Here is a 17,034-nt window from a genome sequence, read left to right as displayed (position 1 = left end):
GCCTAAAGCGGCTAACCCAGAACAACAAACCAGTAAATCTATAGTTGCGTATGAACCAGACAGTATGCTGTTATTTATTAAACTGGCCAGGTCCAGCTTATTACTGGAGTAATTATCAAGGTCTCTATATGGCAAGCCTAGAGCGCTCTATTGATAGGAAGCAACAGACAACAATTAAAGCCGTGGAGAGTTTGTATCAACTTCTGAAAAGGCTAAAAACTCAGAAGTATATAGTGTAAAATAGACCAAATAAATAATACCTCTATAAAAGATACAAAGGAGGGAATTTACTAAAACTGGTGAACACAGAACCTGGTATACCTGCACATAGTAACCAATCAGCTTCTAGGTTTTATTGTCAAAGCCTAAGGGCCCTTTCACACGTGCGGACCGTATGTCTGCATTTTCATCCGTCCGTTACGGATGAAAACGGGACATACATGGGTCCCTATGTGATTATGGGTGTCAGCGGATGACCATCCGCTGACACCCGTAATTTGTCCGCCTCCGCAAAGATCCGCAAGATCGGACGGAAGAAAATCCTATTTTTCTTCCGTCTGCCGGATCGGATGAACACGGACATACGGTCCGTGTTCGTCCGATCCCCCATAGGGGAGAGCAGAGGAAAGACAGGGCGGTCCCTGCACAGTGTGCGGGGACCGCCCTGTCAGTTCAGCGGGGATTTTACTGAGGATCCCCGCTGAGCTGTACGGACACACGGAGGCGGATCATTACTGATCCTGCATTGCATGGGTTACCTGCTTGCTTTTGTCTAGGGGGTTTTCGGAGTTATACTTACCTAACCCACCTGCTCCTGCCCCACTGAATGCTAGCTATCTTGTGAATTGGCTTTTCCTGACGTCATCACAGGTAACCCGCAAGAAGAATACATTTTTTTTCAACTCCAATGACGCGGGCACCAGGGCGAAGTCATAGACTCGGCGTCTATGGACGTCGAGTGTATGGCTCGGGAGTGCGCCCACAAGGTAACCCCCTCGGGAGAGCTCTTCCCTAAGGGGGTTATCCAATGCGGAGGAGCCGGGAGAGCCTCCGAGGGACCCCAGAAGAGGATGTTCGGGGCCACTTTGTGTAAAACGAGCTGCGCAGTGGAGGTAAGCATGACAGGTTTGATATTTTAAAAAATACTTATCCTTTAGTGTCACTTTAAAGCTCAATATTTTGCCTTGCTTTTTTCACCCCTCCTTTCTTTATCAACATGCTTTCTAATAATATTTTTTATTTACATATCTTAATTTAGACACAATGATGTCATCACTGAGACTCTTTGCTTCTCTATGTAACGCAGGCAGATCAAGCCTGGTGGGATTGGCCGCATACGAAGGAGGAGGGGCTCCTAATAACAGCCCATGTATGATACTGAGCCTTTATGATTGACAGAACTGAAATCCAGTAACGGAAAGGGGCAAGCCAGGGACAGTTCAGCTGAGATAGAAAAGGGCTAGATGATCCTAACTAGGAAATGAGGCAGGCTCTGACTTGCTGCAGTTTCTAGTGCATACTATGAGATGCTCACAGGCTGCAATAAAATCAGAGTAAGCAATTTCAGTACAGGAGGAGTCTGATGGGAAGGCTCCATGCACACTAAAGCTGATAAACTGCAGTTTATTGGCGTTTTGGCTTTTTTTTTTAAGCCCATAAACTGAACTCTAAGTTAGCCTATGTGCCCATGCACACCTGGGCGTTTTTTAGTGTTAATGAGCTTTGGAGTTTATTGTATTTTTTCTGAACGCCCAAAATTTGCATTCAAAGTGACGTTTTTTGGCAGGGAAAAACGCTCAAAAATGCAAAACGCTGAAAAACGCAGAAAACGCTCAAAAACGCCGGTGCCAGCGTTTTTAAATCCATTGAAAAAAAAAGTAAAAATAAAGCTACACTGAAAAACGCTAATTAAAGCTATTGCAAAAACGCTAAAAAACGTTGAAAGGCTCCCTGCAAAGCTACTGGCGTTTTTTAAATAGCTTTTATCAGCTTCAGTGTGCATGAAGCCGAAGGCTGGAGTTTGGCTTTAAGCAGAGTGAGCTCTAAATTATTACCTCAATTACTACAGCAATAATTAGCACTCAATTGAAGGTCAATATTATCATCTTTTTGTCCTTAGGTGCTTTTGTAAATGCTTACTGGATATTTCATATTATAATATGAAAAATACTTTGACAATACTCACACCAGGAGCACACACGCACACACACACACACACACGTATCGGTACCATACTCTGGATAGAACAAAGGCTCTCACGAGCACGGAATACCAAGACAAAGTGTTCTACTTCATGTTGCAATCATGGTTACAACGTGTGACAGCAGATAAGGGAGGGAAAGCAGGAAAGAGGCGTGAAACTTTCATCAGCTAGCTATTAAGACAAATTGTCACCGTAACTCTCACGTGGAGCTGTAAGCTGACCATACACATTATGAATGAGGAAGTAAAAGGGACAGCAGTTTAGGCCTCCCTTTCCTCATGGGGTCACGGCAGTAGGAAGAGACTAAAGCCTCGTACACACGACCAAGGAACTCGTCGAGTTCCTTGTGAGGCTGTCGAGGAACTCGACAAGGCAAGTTTCTCCATTCCCGTCGAGGAAATAGAGAACTTGCTCTATTTTTGGCTCGTCGAGTTTCTCGACAGTTTGCTCGACGAAAATGTACACACGACCGGTTTCCTCGGCAAAAAAATATCTCCCAGCAAGGTTCTTGCTGGTTTTTGCCGAGAAACTCGGTCGTGTGTACGAGGCCTGAGTGTCTGTACTGATTTATGAAAAGAGGGAGGCTAGGCAGCTGCCTGATACAGATTCAAAACTAGCTTCAGTCTGTTTCTGTTGAAACTATTTCACACATTTGGGACCCATGTATAATAAAAAATTGCTGTGCGAATATCTTAAGAATTGGCACAGAAACAATGACTGATCACTGTTTTATTTATAATTTGATTTTCTCTATCTAGTGGACATAAGGTGATATTTTTATTTATTTTTTTGATTGTGGCATTTCAGAAAATTACCACATAGTGGCCACTAGATGGAGCTGACGATCACAAATGCATTACAGACAATAAGGCCCCTTTCACACTGGGGCGGTGGGGGCATGGGCGGCAAAGCGTCACCGTTGTTTTTGTGGCGCTATTTGGACGCTAGTGGGGCACTTTTACCCCCTGCTAGCGGCAGAGAAAGGGTTAAAACAGCAGCGATTTTCCGGTGGTTTGGCAGAGTTTGCCATTGATTTCAATGGGCAGGGGCGCTTTAGGAGCGGTGAATTAACCGCTCCTACAGCACCTCAAAGATGCTGCTAGTAGGACTTTTTTACTGTCCTGCCAGCACAGCGATCCAGTGTGAAAGCCCTCGGGCTTTCACACTGGAGTAAGAGGAGCCGCTTTTTCAGGGCGCTTTGCAGGCGCTATTTTTAGCGTTATAGCGCCTGCAAAGCGCCTCAGTGTGAAATGGGTCTAAGGGGATCATGTGTTGTACCAGGGCAAATGCTTAGAACACTCACACAACAAATTTCTTTACACAGACCCCTAAAGCTCTCCATAGATGGTACGAATCTTGGCCTAGTCCTACTGAATCATATATGGGCAGGCTGATTGTACCCAAGTCAATCCATCGATCGAATTGGTTACAACCAGTATGTCAGATTTTTCATGCGCTTTTTGCCAGCGACTATAGCTGCTAAACAATAATCACTGTGGCCCAGATTCTCAAAGGGCTTACGACGGCGCAACGCCATGTACGCCGTCGTAAGTCCTAATCTGGGCCGTCGTATCTATGCGACTGATTCTTAGAATCAGTTACGCATAGATATCCATTAGATCCGACAGGCGTAAGGCTCTTACGCTGTCGGATCTTAAATGCATTTTTTTTTTTGCCGCTAGGTGTCGCCTCCGTCGTTTTCCCCGTCGAGTATGCAAATTAGCTAGATACGCAAATTCCCGAACGTACGCCCGGTCGACGCAGTGAAGTTACGACGTTTACGTTAGGTTTGCGCGGCGTAAAGTTGCCCCTGCTATATGAGGGGCAACCAATGTTAAGTATGGCCGTCGCTCCCACGTCGAAATTTTAAAATTTACGTTGTTTGCGTAAGTCGTCCGTGAATGGGGCTGGACGCCATTTACGTTCACGTCAAAACCAATGACGTTCCCTGCGAATTCATTTGGAGCAATGCACCCTGGGATATTTTCCGGACGGCGCATGCGCAGTACGTTCAGCGCGGGAACGCACTTAATTTAAATGCTCCACGCCCCCTACCCGGCTAATTTGAATTAGGCGGGCTTGCGCCGGGTGATTTACGCTACGCCGCCACAACTTTACAGGCAAGTTCTTTGTGAATAAAGCACTTGCCTGTAAAACTTGCGGCGGCGTAACGTAAATCAGATACGTTACGCCCGCCGAGTTTTACAGCAATCTACGAGAATCTGGGCCTGTGTGTTTTCCCGGCAGTATTGACATAGTAAGTGGGCACCTAACACCCATATGGGCACAGCTCAACATTCCCAAACCCAGTCACCAAAATGGTCAGAGAAGTAACACAATAACCAAAATACATGTCAGATATCCTTACTATGCCCTCTTATTTACGGCAGCAGTGCAAAACCAATGTATTTAAAAATGATACATACTATATGCATTGCTTTGGAGTGCCTGAATATAAGAGCGAAGCTGTTCAGGAAGCCTGACTGTACTATACAACCAGCTGTAGAGCGTCTCCATAGCTACTTGAAAGGAGACTTTTTTTAACTTGAGTGTCTCTGAATGTTACGCAAGAAACAATATCACAAATCTGGAATTTACCTCTCCACAAACTTTATAGTGTCAGCAAAATAGTACCAGGTAATTTCCAGTAAAGAACCCGTGGGAAGCCATGACTCACTACTACTAAAAAGGAAATGATGGTAAAAAGTTCAAGAGCATCCTCCGTTATACTCACATTTCAGCATTGGGTCTGCAGCAATTAAACACTGACAGATGTAGTTATGATTGTTAGGCAGTAATCTGCCAGCATGCTGTCATACAAGCATGCAGGCGGATTATATGCAAAAAAACACATGTAGTGTCTTAGTACAATGCTCCTTCTGTGTTCAGCAGTGAATTCTATGGTCCTGTCACACAGGTCCATTCACAGGATTTCCAAACCTTTTATGATTACAGATACCTATCAGATTGCCCAATATGTTCACAACCCCCCACCACCATGCTGTTGATATCATCATCACTACAAGTTCTATTAGGTACCAGTAAAACTTCAAAGGATGCCAACATCTTGGCTTCACTTTACACACATAGATAGCTACAGTAGGAACACAATGGGGGGGGGGGGGGGGGGAGCAGGTAGCGTATATTCTCAAGTATAAGCCGACCCGAATATAAGCTGAGGCACCTGATTTTACCACAAAAAAATGGGAAAACTTATTGACTCGAGTATAAGCCTAGGGTGTCCATCTGCATGCCTCACTGTGTCCATGTCCATGCCTCACTGTGTCCATGTCCATGCCTCACTGTGTCCATGCCTCACTGTGCCCATGACTAGACTGACATTTAACATGGGAGTCTATGAAAGGGGTGCCCGGCTTTGCTCCCCAGCCATAGGTCCCCCAGACAACAAACTTTGCACACTTGTGGGAGAAAAATAGGGCTATATGTGTGCCAAGTTTGGGGTCCAGGGGACCTACGGCTGTCCGGTTCCAGGTCCCCAAAGTCACCGGAGAAAATATAATTTAACATTGGAGTCTATCGAAGGGTTGCCCGGCTTTGAAAAATCGGTGCTCCCCAGGCGTAGGTCTCCCGGACAACAAACTTTGCACACTTGTAGAGGAAGAGTAGAATGTATGCCAAGTTTGGGGTCCAGGGGACCTACGGCCGGCACCAGGTCCCCAAAGTCCAGGAGATCGGGCGCAAAAAGCTGACTAGGGTATAAGCCGAGGGGGGCATTTTCAGCACAAAATCAAGGTTCTTTTGAAAGGCAAGAACGCGGGGATGTCATCACGTACGACAAGCATGTGATGCCATTGCCGCCATCTTGCTTCGCCCTACCTATGCCGTGGAAGCTACCGCGCATGTGCAGGTTTCCACGGCGACAGGCAAATATATACACTCTCGGGTTTCTCGTCGGGCAACAGGCCGACAAGAATCCCGACGAGAAAATAGAGATCCTGCTCTCTATTTTTCTCGTCGAGATTCTGGCCAGATTTCCCGTCAAGAAACCTGAAAGCCTCGTACACACGCACGGTTTTCTCGGCAAAAAAGCTCTGCCAGCAGTTTTCTTGCTGTTTCTTGCCGAGAAGACCGAGCGTGTGTTTGAGGCTTAACTCCTGACTTTCCCTGCCTTAGGCTCACACTACTTTTAATGTATTAAAGTACATTCTCACTACTCCAACAGCATATCCCACAATATTAAAATCTAATAAATCTGCCTCCTCTAGTGATCTATATAAAAAGAAAAGTTGAAGGGCGATTTCAATCAAGAATGTAACTGAACATCTGTAACTGAAATAATAGACCTATTTTAACTGACGTTTACAAGTGGAACTAAGCCCTCCTATCGGTTTCAACCAAGGAAGCTACCGTCTTGGCCTCTGTTTGACCTGCAACTGCCATAATGCTGCACATGATCAGTTATGACACCAGCCATTTGATGGTTTGACAGTTTGGTAGACAGAACATCATATCCTAAGCTTATCAATGATTATAAACAAAAGGAGAAAAAAGATAACTGAGCATGAACAAAAAAATAAAATAAAAAAAATAATCAGGTATGGACAGCAGCCACAGCAAGCACGTAGACCCTGCAATTAAATAAAATGCACAAAGCTGGATGCTTAAAAAGGTCCAGTAGGTACTTTGCCATGTAGGGAAGCCCATTTAAATTAATGTGCTGCCCGATGCGTATGGTGCAAAAAACGCACACGAATGCCATGTGATTTGTGCTCTTTTACAAAATGCAAATGCAGTCTGACTGAAGAATTAAAGGAGCTAAGAAAGAAGGAACACACAGACAGCTGGGACTTTTTTGTACAGAAGCGTTCAAAGCGTGGAGGTGACTTTGAAAGGCAACTTCACAAAAAGCTCATGTAGAGATGTCAGCACCAGCAGAAAAAAAATTAAGATTTCTGATTCTGAGCGTTGTTGTGCGCAAGGAAATGTGTGAAAATGCACGACAATACATTGGTGTGAATGGGGAATCAAACTTTCACCATCTGCCAAAATATGACCTTTGGATGGGCTGATTGTTCAAATTGTCTATGCCGAATTCCTACCCAGCTTGATGAGCTCTCCAGTAGAACTACTACAAGTCCCTGTACACCAGTTGGTAATGAACAGTCTTTATAGCTCCACAGCAGCTGGAGTGACAGTGTAGTTGATTTACTAAGGGCCGGTTCACACTGCTGCGATGTCAGAGTTCGAATGTGATTCGCATCGCACTGCAGTGCAAATCACATGCAATCTCTGTGTGATGCGATTTCAGCCATACAAATCGTATGGCTGAATTCGCTTGCATCAAACTCGCACAGGACCCTTTTTTTTGTCTGCAGCAGAATCGGGTGTGAACACCCATGCGATCTGATTTCTGTCCGAGTTTGCAGATCGCCTGAGGGCTTTCACACTGGAGCGTTGCGCTGGCGTGTTGCTAAAAAAAGTCCTGCCAGCCGCATCTTTGAGGCACGATAGGAGCGGTAAAAATACCTCTCCTGTAGCACCCCTGCCCGTGAAAACAATGGGGTAGCGCCTTCAACCTGCCCGCAAAACGCCGCAAAGAGGCGTTTTTAACCCCTTTTCGGCTGCTAGCAGGGGTTAAAACTGCGAAGCTAGCGGCCGAAAATCACAGCAAACAAGCGTTAAAACGCGGTGTTTTACCGCCAGCGCACCCATCACTTCAGTGTGAAAGTAGCCTTAGGGCTCTTTCACACTGGGCGGATCAGTAATGATCCGCCCCGTGCACCTCCGCTTGCTCAGCGGGGATCGCTCCGTTGATCCCCGCTGAGCCTGCAGATGACAGGGCGGTCCCCGCACACTGTCTTTTCTCCGCTCCCCCCTATGGGGGATCGGATGAACAAGGACCGTATGTCCGTGTTCACCCGATCCGCCAGACGGAAGGAAAAGTAGGTTTTTCCTCCGTCACACTTTGGCGGATCGGATGTCAGCGGGCATGTCACCGCTGACACCCGCGGCTCCATAGAGGAGCACGGAGCGCCCGTACAGGTCCGCAAAAAAACCTGACAGACGGACCTGTATGGGCGCTCAGTGTGAAAGAGCCCTTAAGCTTTGGCAATAAAACCCAGAAGCTGATTGGTTTCTATACACAGCTGCACCAGATTTTGCTCCAGTTTTAGTAAATCAACCCCACAGGCGTGGGCAAATTTAAAGCATGACATGTTTGCTATCTATTTACTCGCCATAACATCATCTTTTATATTTAATACAAAAAACTGGGTTATGTATTGTTTTTTTTCAATAAAATGTAAAAAAAAGCTTATTTTTCCAAAACATTTACCTTTAAAAAAAAAACGCTGCGCAAATACTGTGTGACATAAAAAAATTGCAACACCCACCAATTTATTCTCTATGGCCTCTGCTTTGAAATATACCGGTATATAATATTTAGGGGTTCCAGTTGATTTAGCAACAAAAACACTGATTGTTACATGTAAACAAAAAAGTGCCAGAAAAGGCCTGGAGCTAAAGTGGTTAAAGAATTGCACTAACATGGATCTTTTCAGCAAATCCCCTAAAAAACGAAGTCGCCTCACCTGGTCTGCAGCATGCGGTGCGCATATAAAAGGATTCTCAGTCCGCCTTGATTGAACTGTCAGTGAAGACGGAACCTTGAAGCTGGCATTTACAATAATTGAATGCTGCCTCACTGGACAGAGGCTGCTCTGTGAGCGGGAGGCAGACGGGAGCTGTTCTTATGTTGAACTTTACTATAGGTATATATAAGCTCCAATCCAGTCAGTATGACTCACGTCTCTATACGACAGGCTTACAGGTGTGCCCGCTACCTAGTCATCTCCTGACATTACCTGAGCACAGGGTGCAGCTTCCACTCTGCTGTTCAATAATTAAACACTGATACATTTCCGTACCGTCCTCGCCGCGATCCCTTTCACCTTTTTTATGTGCTTGGCAACAACGTGTACATATTTCCACCATTATTTTGTTAAGAGGTGCAGCATGTGTAACATAACAGGAGAGTACTATATAAGTTTATATAACAGTCAATGTATACAGCCATAATATTATCCATGTGCAGAGCCCAACAAAACATCATATCAACTAATCATTCTTTACTAACCTGCCAGCAGCAAGCTGGATTCTGATTGGTTGGTCCTAGGTTTGGGGCCCTTTCACACTATATGCAATGAGCTGCATTGGGCAGCACTGTATAGACAAGTCCTATAAGTTCAGTTCACATTGCTGTGCTGGACAAAAAGTAGGACACGCTCTACGCAGTACACCGCCTACCAGCCTGCTACGGTAAATAAAGATGAATGAAATGTCATTTTGTGACATTTCAATAAAGTTGTGGGAAAAAAAAAGAAGGAAACAGTGTCATGCATCATTTACAACTCACTGACACCACGGCTCCCTTTACAACACCCACCACAGCTGTGGTATGAGGCGTCCAGCACTCTTTGTACATTGCACTGCACACTGTACTGTATGTATACATGCACACAAAGTACTGTACACCTGCCAGTGCATGGAAACACAATTCTAGTTTTAGCATCATGTCTTTCTTATTAAAAGTAATATTAAACCCAGTGATGGCTGGTGGTAGATTTTTCTGGGGGATGCAAACAGTGCACTGGTCAGTCAGGGAGGGGGTACCCCATCTATGGCGGTGGCTCCTCTTTTCCCTGCTCTCCTCTGTGGGTATCATAGGCAGTATCCCCTTTCCCTGCTCTACTCCACAGGCATCACAGGCGGCATCCTCTTTCCCTGCACTCCTCTGCCGGCATCACGGGAGGCATCCTCTTTCCCTGCTCTACTCCACAGGCATCACGGGCGGCATCCCCTTTCCCTGCTCTACTCCACAGGCATCACGGGCGGCATCCCCTTTCCCTGCTTTCCTCTGCAGTCATCACGGCGGCATCCCCTTTCCCTGCTCTCCTCCACAGGCATCACGGGCGGCATCCCCTTTCCCTGCTTTCCTCTGCAGTCATCACGGCGGCATCCCCTTTCCCTGCTCTCCTCCACAGGCATCACGGGCGGCATTCCCTTTCCTTGCTCTTTTCTGCGGGCATCACGGGTGGCATTCCCTTTTCCCTGCTCTCCTCCACAGGCATTAGGGGCGGCATCCCCTTTCCCTGCACTCCTCTGCAGGCATCATGGGTGCCATCCCCTTTCCCTGCTCTTCTCCACAGGCATCACGGGTGGCATCCCCTTTCCCTGCTCTACTCTGCGGGCATCACGGGTGGCATCCCCTTTCCCTGCTCTCCTCCACAGGCATCACGGGCGGCATCCTCTTTCCCTGCTCTCCTCCACAGGCATCACAGGCGGCATCCCCTTTCCCTCCGCAGGCATCACGGGCGGCTTCCCCTTTCCCTGCTCTCCTCCGCAGGCATCTGGGGCGGCATCCCCTTCCCCTGCTCTCCACCGCGGGCATCATGGGTGGCTTCCCCTTCACCTGCTCTCCACCGTAGGCATCACGGGCGGCATCCCCTTCCCCTGAACTCCTCCGCAGGCAACACCCCCTTTCCCTGCTCTCCTCCGCAGGCATCACGGGCGGCATCCCCTTCCCCTGATCTCCTCCGCAGGCAACACCCCCTTTCCCTGCTCTCCTCCGCAGGCATCATGGGCGGAATCCCCTTTCTCTGCTCTCCTCTGCAGGCATCATAAAAGGCTTTACCTTCCCCTGCTCTCATCCTCGGCATCACGGGTGGCATCTTTATTGGCCAGGAGGCGAATCAGTGTGAAAACAGGGAATATTCATTCGCTATCGTCACACAACTGGGGTGTGCTGGGAGCCCCAAGCCCACTCTTTTTTGAAGCCTATTAGAACCTCTGGCTCCAATCAGGTGCATCAAAAGAACACTCCCCCACCCCCATTGGAATCCATGCAACCGGCACCCTGTGTGTAGATCAGGGGGCTGGACACATGGACGGGCCACCACTGATTAAACCGAAAACAAAAAAAATTATATATTGCAGCTTACCAATCATTAGCTGTGGTGGCTGTATTCCTTTTCTTTTTTTAGGCCTTTTCCTCCTCTGTTTTCATCTGTGATCTGGCCAGTGACACACCTCCTGTATTAGAGTGACCCCACTCTGGATGAAGGAGCACAGGGGGCACCATTGGACAGCAACATTGTCAGTATGGGGGCAGGGGAGTGTTAGATGTACTAGTAGATTTAAATACACTAACAAACTGAATACTTTTTAGACAGTTACAGCAGTTAGTTTTTTTGGTTTTTGGGACAAAGGTTTTCCATTTTAAAGCCATCACATCTAAGAATTGATAAGCCTCACTATAATTAATGTTTTCTTTTGGGTTCAATGCTGCTTTAAGCTAGGATACATAGGAGGGGGTTTACTAAAACGGGAGCACTCAGAATCCAGCGAAGATGTGCATAGTAGCCAATCAGCTTCCAGGTTTGTCTGTCAAAGTTTATTGAACAAGCTGAAGTTAGAAGCTGATTGGTTACCATGCACAGCTACACCAGATTCTGAGTGCTCCAGTTTTAGTAAATACCCCCCACTCTGAATGTACTTACACAGCAGGCTGACAATAATCATGAGGTAGTGGCTTAGGCTGCTTTCACACTGATCTGCTGCAAAAATGCATATTCATTTTTTCTGCGATTTTACCGCGCTTGCAGTGTGTTTTTTAAAGGCTCCGTGACTCCTAAAGCACACCAAAAACTCACTCTGGGGTTGTTTTTGCCACGTTCTCCATTGCCTTCAATGAGAAGTTTTTTACCGTAACGGAAGTGCACCGCCCCAGTGTGGACACATTCATTGATTTTAAAGGGCAGCTTTTTTCTTAAGCTTTTCAGGTGCTTTTTTTTTTTTTAATGCTCCAACAGGAAGTGATGTTAATGCCATGATGTAGAGCAGTGGTCTCCAAACTGTGGCCCAGGGACCAGATGTGGCCCAGTGCCTGCGTTTATCTGGTCCCTGGGGCACAAGGGATTTGCAGAGACCAGCCCCAATCCTCTTCTTCTGGGGTCCCCCACCAGTGCTCCTGGCTTCTGCTCTTCATCAGGGAAGTTGCTTTCCCTGGGGACACCCATACAGGCTAGCTCCAGAGTCCCACTGCTACATCCATTGACGCAGACAGTGGGACTCGGCCCCAACCCCGCGTCACTAAATTGGATGGACAGCAGCAGAAGCCAATGACTCCTGCTGCTATCAATTTGTCCAATGAGGAGAGAGACAGCGGCTGGAGCCACTGAGCTTGTGGGAGAGCTGCAGCACCGAAGGTTTTTCACCTTAAAGCATAAAATGCATTAAGGTGAAAAACCTTGAGACTTTACAAAAACTTTAACAATAGGGCATAATTCTTGCCAATGACACCAACAGTGGAGCACTATTGCTATTATTTATCATTTATCATTAGCACTATTGGAGCACTAATGATTGGGAACTATTCTTCCCACTCACACCAACATTGTGACACTATTCCTCCCACTGACACCAACAAAGGGACACTATTCCTCCCACTGACACCAACAAAGGGACACTATTTCTCCCACTGACACCAATGAAGGGACACTATTCCTCCCACTGGCAACGAAGGGACACTATTCCTCCCACTGGCAACAATGAAGGGACACTATTCCTCCCACTGACACCAAGGAAGGGACACTATTCCTCCCACTGACACCAACAAAGGGACACTATTCCTCCCACTGACACCAACAAAGGGACACTATTTCTCCCACTGACACCAACAAAGGGACACTATTTCTCCCACTGACACCAACAAAGGGACACTATTTCTCCCACTGACACCAATGAAGGGACACTATTCCTCCCACTGGCAACAAAGGGACACTATTCCTCCCACTGGCAACAATGAAGGGACACTATTCCTCCCACTGACACCAATGAAGGCACACTATTCCTCCCACTGGCAACGAAGGGACACTATTCCTCCCACTGGCAACAAAGGGACACTTTTTCTCCCACTGACACCAAGGAAGGGACACTATTCCTCCCACTGGCAACAAAGGGACACTATTCCTCCCACTGACACCAAGGAAGGGACACTATTCCTCCCACTGACACCAACAAATGGACACTATTCCTCCCACTGACACCAAGGAAGGGACACTATTCCTCCCACTGACAGCAACGAAGGGACACTATTCCTCCCACTGACACCAACAAAGGGACACTATTCCTCTCACTGACACCAAGGAAGGGACACTATTCCTCCCACTGACTCCAAGGAAGGGACACTATTCCTCCCACTGACTCCAACGAATGGACACTATTCCTCCCACTGACACCAACGAAGGGACACTATTCCTCCCACTGACACCAATGAAGGGACACTATTCCTGGCTTTATGGTTTCCATACACTTGCAGAGCAGTTCCAGGACATCTAGAACACCTGGGTAATGTCAGTAACAATTGTTTATGTAGGGGGTGCTTTCCTTTGTTACTGTTTAACTTTTGTGGAGCATGTACAGGCTGGTGTACAATGTGTATGGTGTCGCATAATGACACTTCATTCACGTCCATGCACCGCTGTATGTTGTGATGCACTGCTGTGACATGTGGTGCACTAAAGCGGACCATGGCCTATACAATCTCTGTACAGTCTGCCTTCATTAACATGTTCCACAATGACACATCATTCATCTCTATGCACCTCTGCACATTGCAATGCGCTGCTGTGACATGTGGAGCACTAAGGCTGATCCCTGAATATTCAATGTGATTGTAGAATCTCTGTGTGATCTTAGAAGGATTTGCAACACAATGATGACCTTTTTTTCCAGAAAAGCTTTATTGTAGTGTCACACAAAGACACTTCATTCACATGTGTGCACCTCTGCATGTGGTGATGTCACTGTGATGACTGTCAGTTACCCTGCAGAAAAATGCAGCATCTCTAAGGATCCGCGCTGTGTTGTTGTGTGAACAGAGCACCTAGATAACAATAATCTCTGTGTGCTCTTGTGTTGTTCTGTGTGGAGATGTGTGAATGAGCCCCAACCATGGAATGTCATTGTCATCTCTCTGATGTATGACTACAAAGGATCGCTCCTTCCTAAATAACACAACCTCCTGCACACACGGCTGTATGGAGGAAAGGTGATGATTGATATGTAGTGCTTGCCGTCCCTGTCTGCAGCATGCCACCCCCCGTGTGTATACAACCCCCCCCGTGTGTGTGCGTGTATACAACCCTCGTGTATGTGTGTGTATACAACCCCCCGACACATCTGCTGTGTGTATTTACAAGTCATACGGCTGAGCCCCCTCATGTCTGCCTACAGGAGGGTTGTCACAGCAACACACTCTATAGACACAACACACACAGCACACTCCACAGACATAACACACTCCATAGAAACAACACACACATACTACAGACACAACACACACACACAAACTACATAGACACGACACACACTACATAGACACAACACACAAACTACATAGACACAACACACACACACAAACTACATAGACACAACACACACAGCACACTCCACAGACATAACACACTCCATAGAAACAACACACACATACTACAGACACAACACACACACACAAACTACATAGACACGACACACACTACATAGACACAACACACAAACTACATAGACACAACACACACACACAAACTACATAGACACAACACACACACACACACACTACATAGACACAACACACACACAAACTACATATACACAACACACACACACACAAACTACATAGACACAACATACAGACACACACACAAACTACATGTACACAACACACACACAAACTACATATACACAACACACACACACACAAACTACATAGACACAACGCACACACACACACACTACATAGACACAACATACAGACACACACACACACACACACACACACACAAACTACATGTACACAACACACACACAAACTACATATACACAACACACACACACACAAACTACATAGACACAACACACACACACACTACATAGACACAACATACAGACACACACACACAAACTACATGTACACAACACACACACACTACATAGACACAACACACACACACACACAAACTACATAGACACAACACACACACACACACACAAACTACATAGACACAACACACAAACTACATAGACCCAACACACACACAAACACAAACTACACAGACACAACCTACATAGACACAACACACACACACACAAACTACACAGACACAACCTACATAGACACAACACACACAAACTACATATACACAACACACACACAAACTACATAAACACAACACACACACACACTACATAGAGACAACACACACACACAAACGACATAGACACGACACAGTCACACACAAACTACATAGACACAACACAACACACAAACTATATAGACACAAAAAACACAGCACACTCCACAGACACAACACACTCCATATAAACACACAAAAACTACATAGTCACAACACACACTCCATAGAAACAACACACTAAATAGACACAACATACACACCTAATAGACACACCACACTCCATAGAAACACACACAAACTACATAGTCACAACACACACTCCATAGAAACAACACACTAAATAGACACAACATGCACACCTAATAGTCACACCACACTCCATAGAAACAACACACACACCACATAGACACAACAACACACACACTATATACAAATAACACACCCTCCAAAGAAACAACACACACTACATATACACACACACTTCAGAGACACAACATACACTCCATGGTCACAACACACACACTAGACACACTCCATAGACAGAACGTCCATGGCACATATAAAGGGGACACAAATCCTGCTGCCATCCGCCCTGATCTCCTGGATTTCCTGCCTCTGCCCTCCTCCTCTCCCGTTATTTCATGTCTCCCCATCCATCATCAGTGTCCAGGAATCCGCTGAGCATCCCTCCACACCAGCGCTCAGGCCCCTCTACACACCTGCTGTGTCCTCTCCCCGGCTCAGTGCTTGTCCTCCAGGCAGGTCGGGAGGTTGTCGGCTAGGATGTGGCTGCAGCCGTCTCATGGTCCTCTCCCCGCTCCATCTTATGGGGTGAACATTCCCCTTCTCTCCATCCCCGCCCCTCTCTGGGTTCTAGCCCCGCCCTCCCGCGGCACACAGACAATCTGTGAATCGAGCACACAGCCGTCTAATGCAACCCGATCTCCAGCTGCAGCAGCAGCAGCTCGCCTCGTGACGTCAGCGCCCTCCCGTGCTATTTATATCCGCCCGATTGGATTTCATTCATGAAAAACAACGAGGGAGGCGCGTGCACGGGTGGGGGGAGCTGGGCGCGCTCGCGGCGGGCTGCTGGAGGAAGCAGAGGAGAGGCTGTGTATGTGTGAGAGAAGGGGCTGTGCACAGGACATAGGGGGACAAGCGTGCAGGAGAATGACGTCAGTGCAATGACGGCATGACAAGTAAACAAAGAATTGTCTATAGGGGAGCATAAGGACATGAGGGAATTCTCCCCACCTGCAGCAAGTGCCACCACAGACACATTCCCAATGTGTAGGGCACACTATTATTATACAGGATTTATATAGCGCCAACAGTGCTTTACACTATTCATTTCAATGTACGAAAAAAAGAAGTCGCTGAACCTTCCAAAGATCCCCATTTATGTGCAAAAATCGCAGTTTGGCACATGCAAAAATATACACGTCTGCGGGTAAATGGGGGGCCATTAACAATTATTAGTACCACTGTGCGTCTTCGGAAAGGCAGCGCTTTTCTCAGAGTGTCGGGACAACATATCATTTTGTGTGCATTCCCGAAACACAAAGGTCTGGACGTACCCGTAAACATTCACAACACTTTTCTGGCGAAATGGTCCCT

The 17,034-nt window shown here is 46.7% G+C and overlaps 1 protein-coding gene across 3 annotated transcripts in view; it reads right to left on the bottom strand.

Annotated features, from left to right (window-relative positions):
* Positions 1-17,034, bottom strand: part of RHOBTB1 (Rho related BTB domain containing 1) — a 129,246-nt gene that overhangs the window by 36,738 nt on the left and 75,474 nt on the right. Inside the window, exon 1 of one of the 3 annotated variants that reach the window (XM_040362004.1) lies at positions 16,137-16,259. The exons of 1 other annotated variant lie outside the window; for it this stretch is intronic. Coding sequence is in view for 1 of the 2 variants with exons in the window: in XM_040362002.1 (XP_040217936.1) it covers positions 8,755-8,768 (14 nt within the window). In the remaining variant the exon portion in view is untranslated. Of the gene's footprint in view, positions 1-8,754; positions 8,931-16,136; positions 16,260-17,034 lie in introns of those variants that run through there. One more of the 3 variants, XM_040362002.1, reaches the window with a different exon arrangement.

This window comes from Rana temporaria, chromosome 8, assembly GCF_905171775.1.
Source record: "Rana temporaria chromosome 8, aRanTem1.1, whole genome shotgun sequence".
Taxonomy (NCBI): domain Eukaryota; kingdom Metazoa; phylum Chordata; class Amphibia; order Anura; family Ranidae; genus Rana; species Rana temporaria.
Note: the sequence above shows the minus strand (reverse complement) of the source record. Positions and strands in the feature narration are given on the sequence as shown.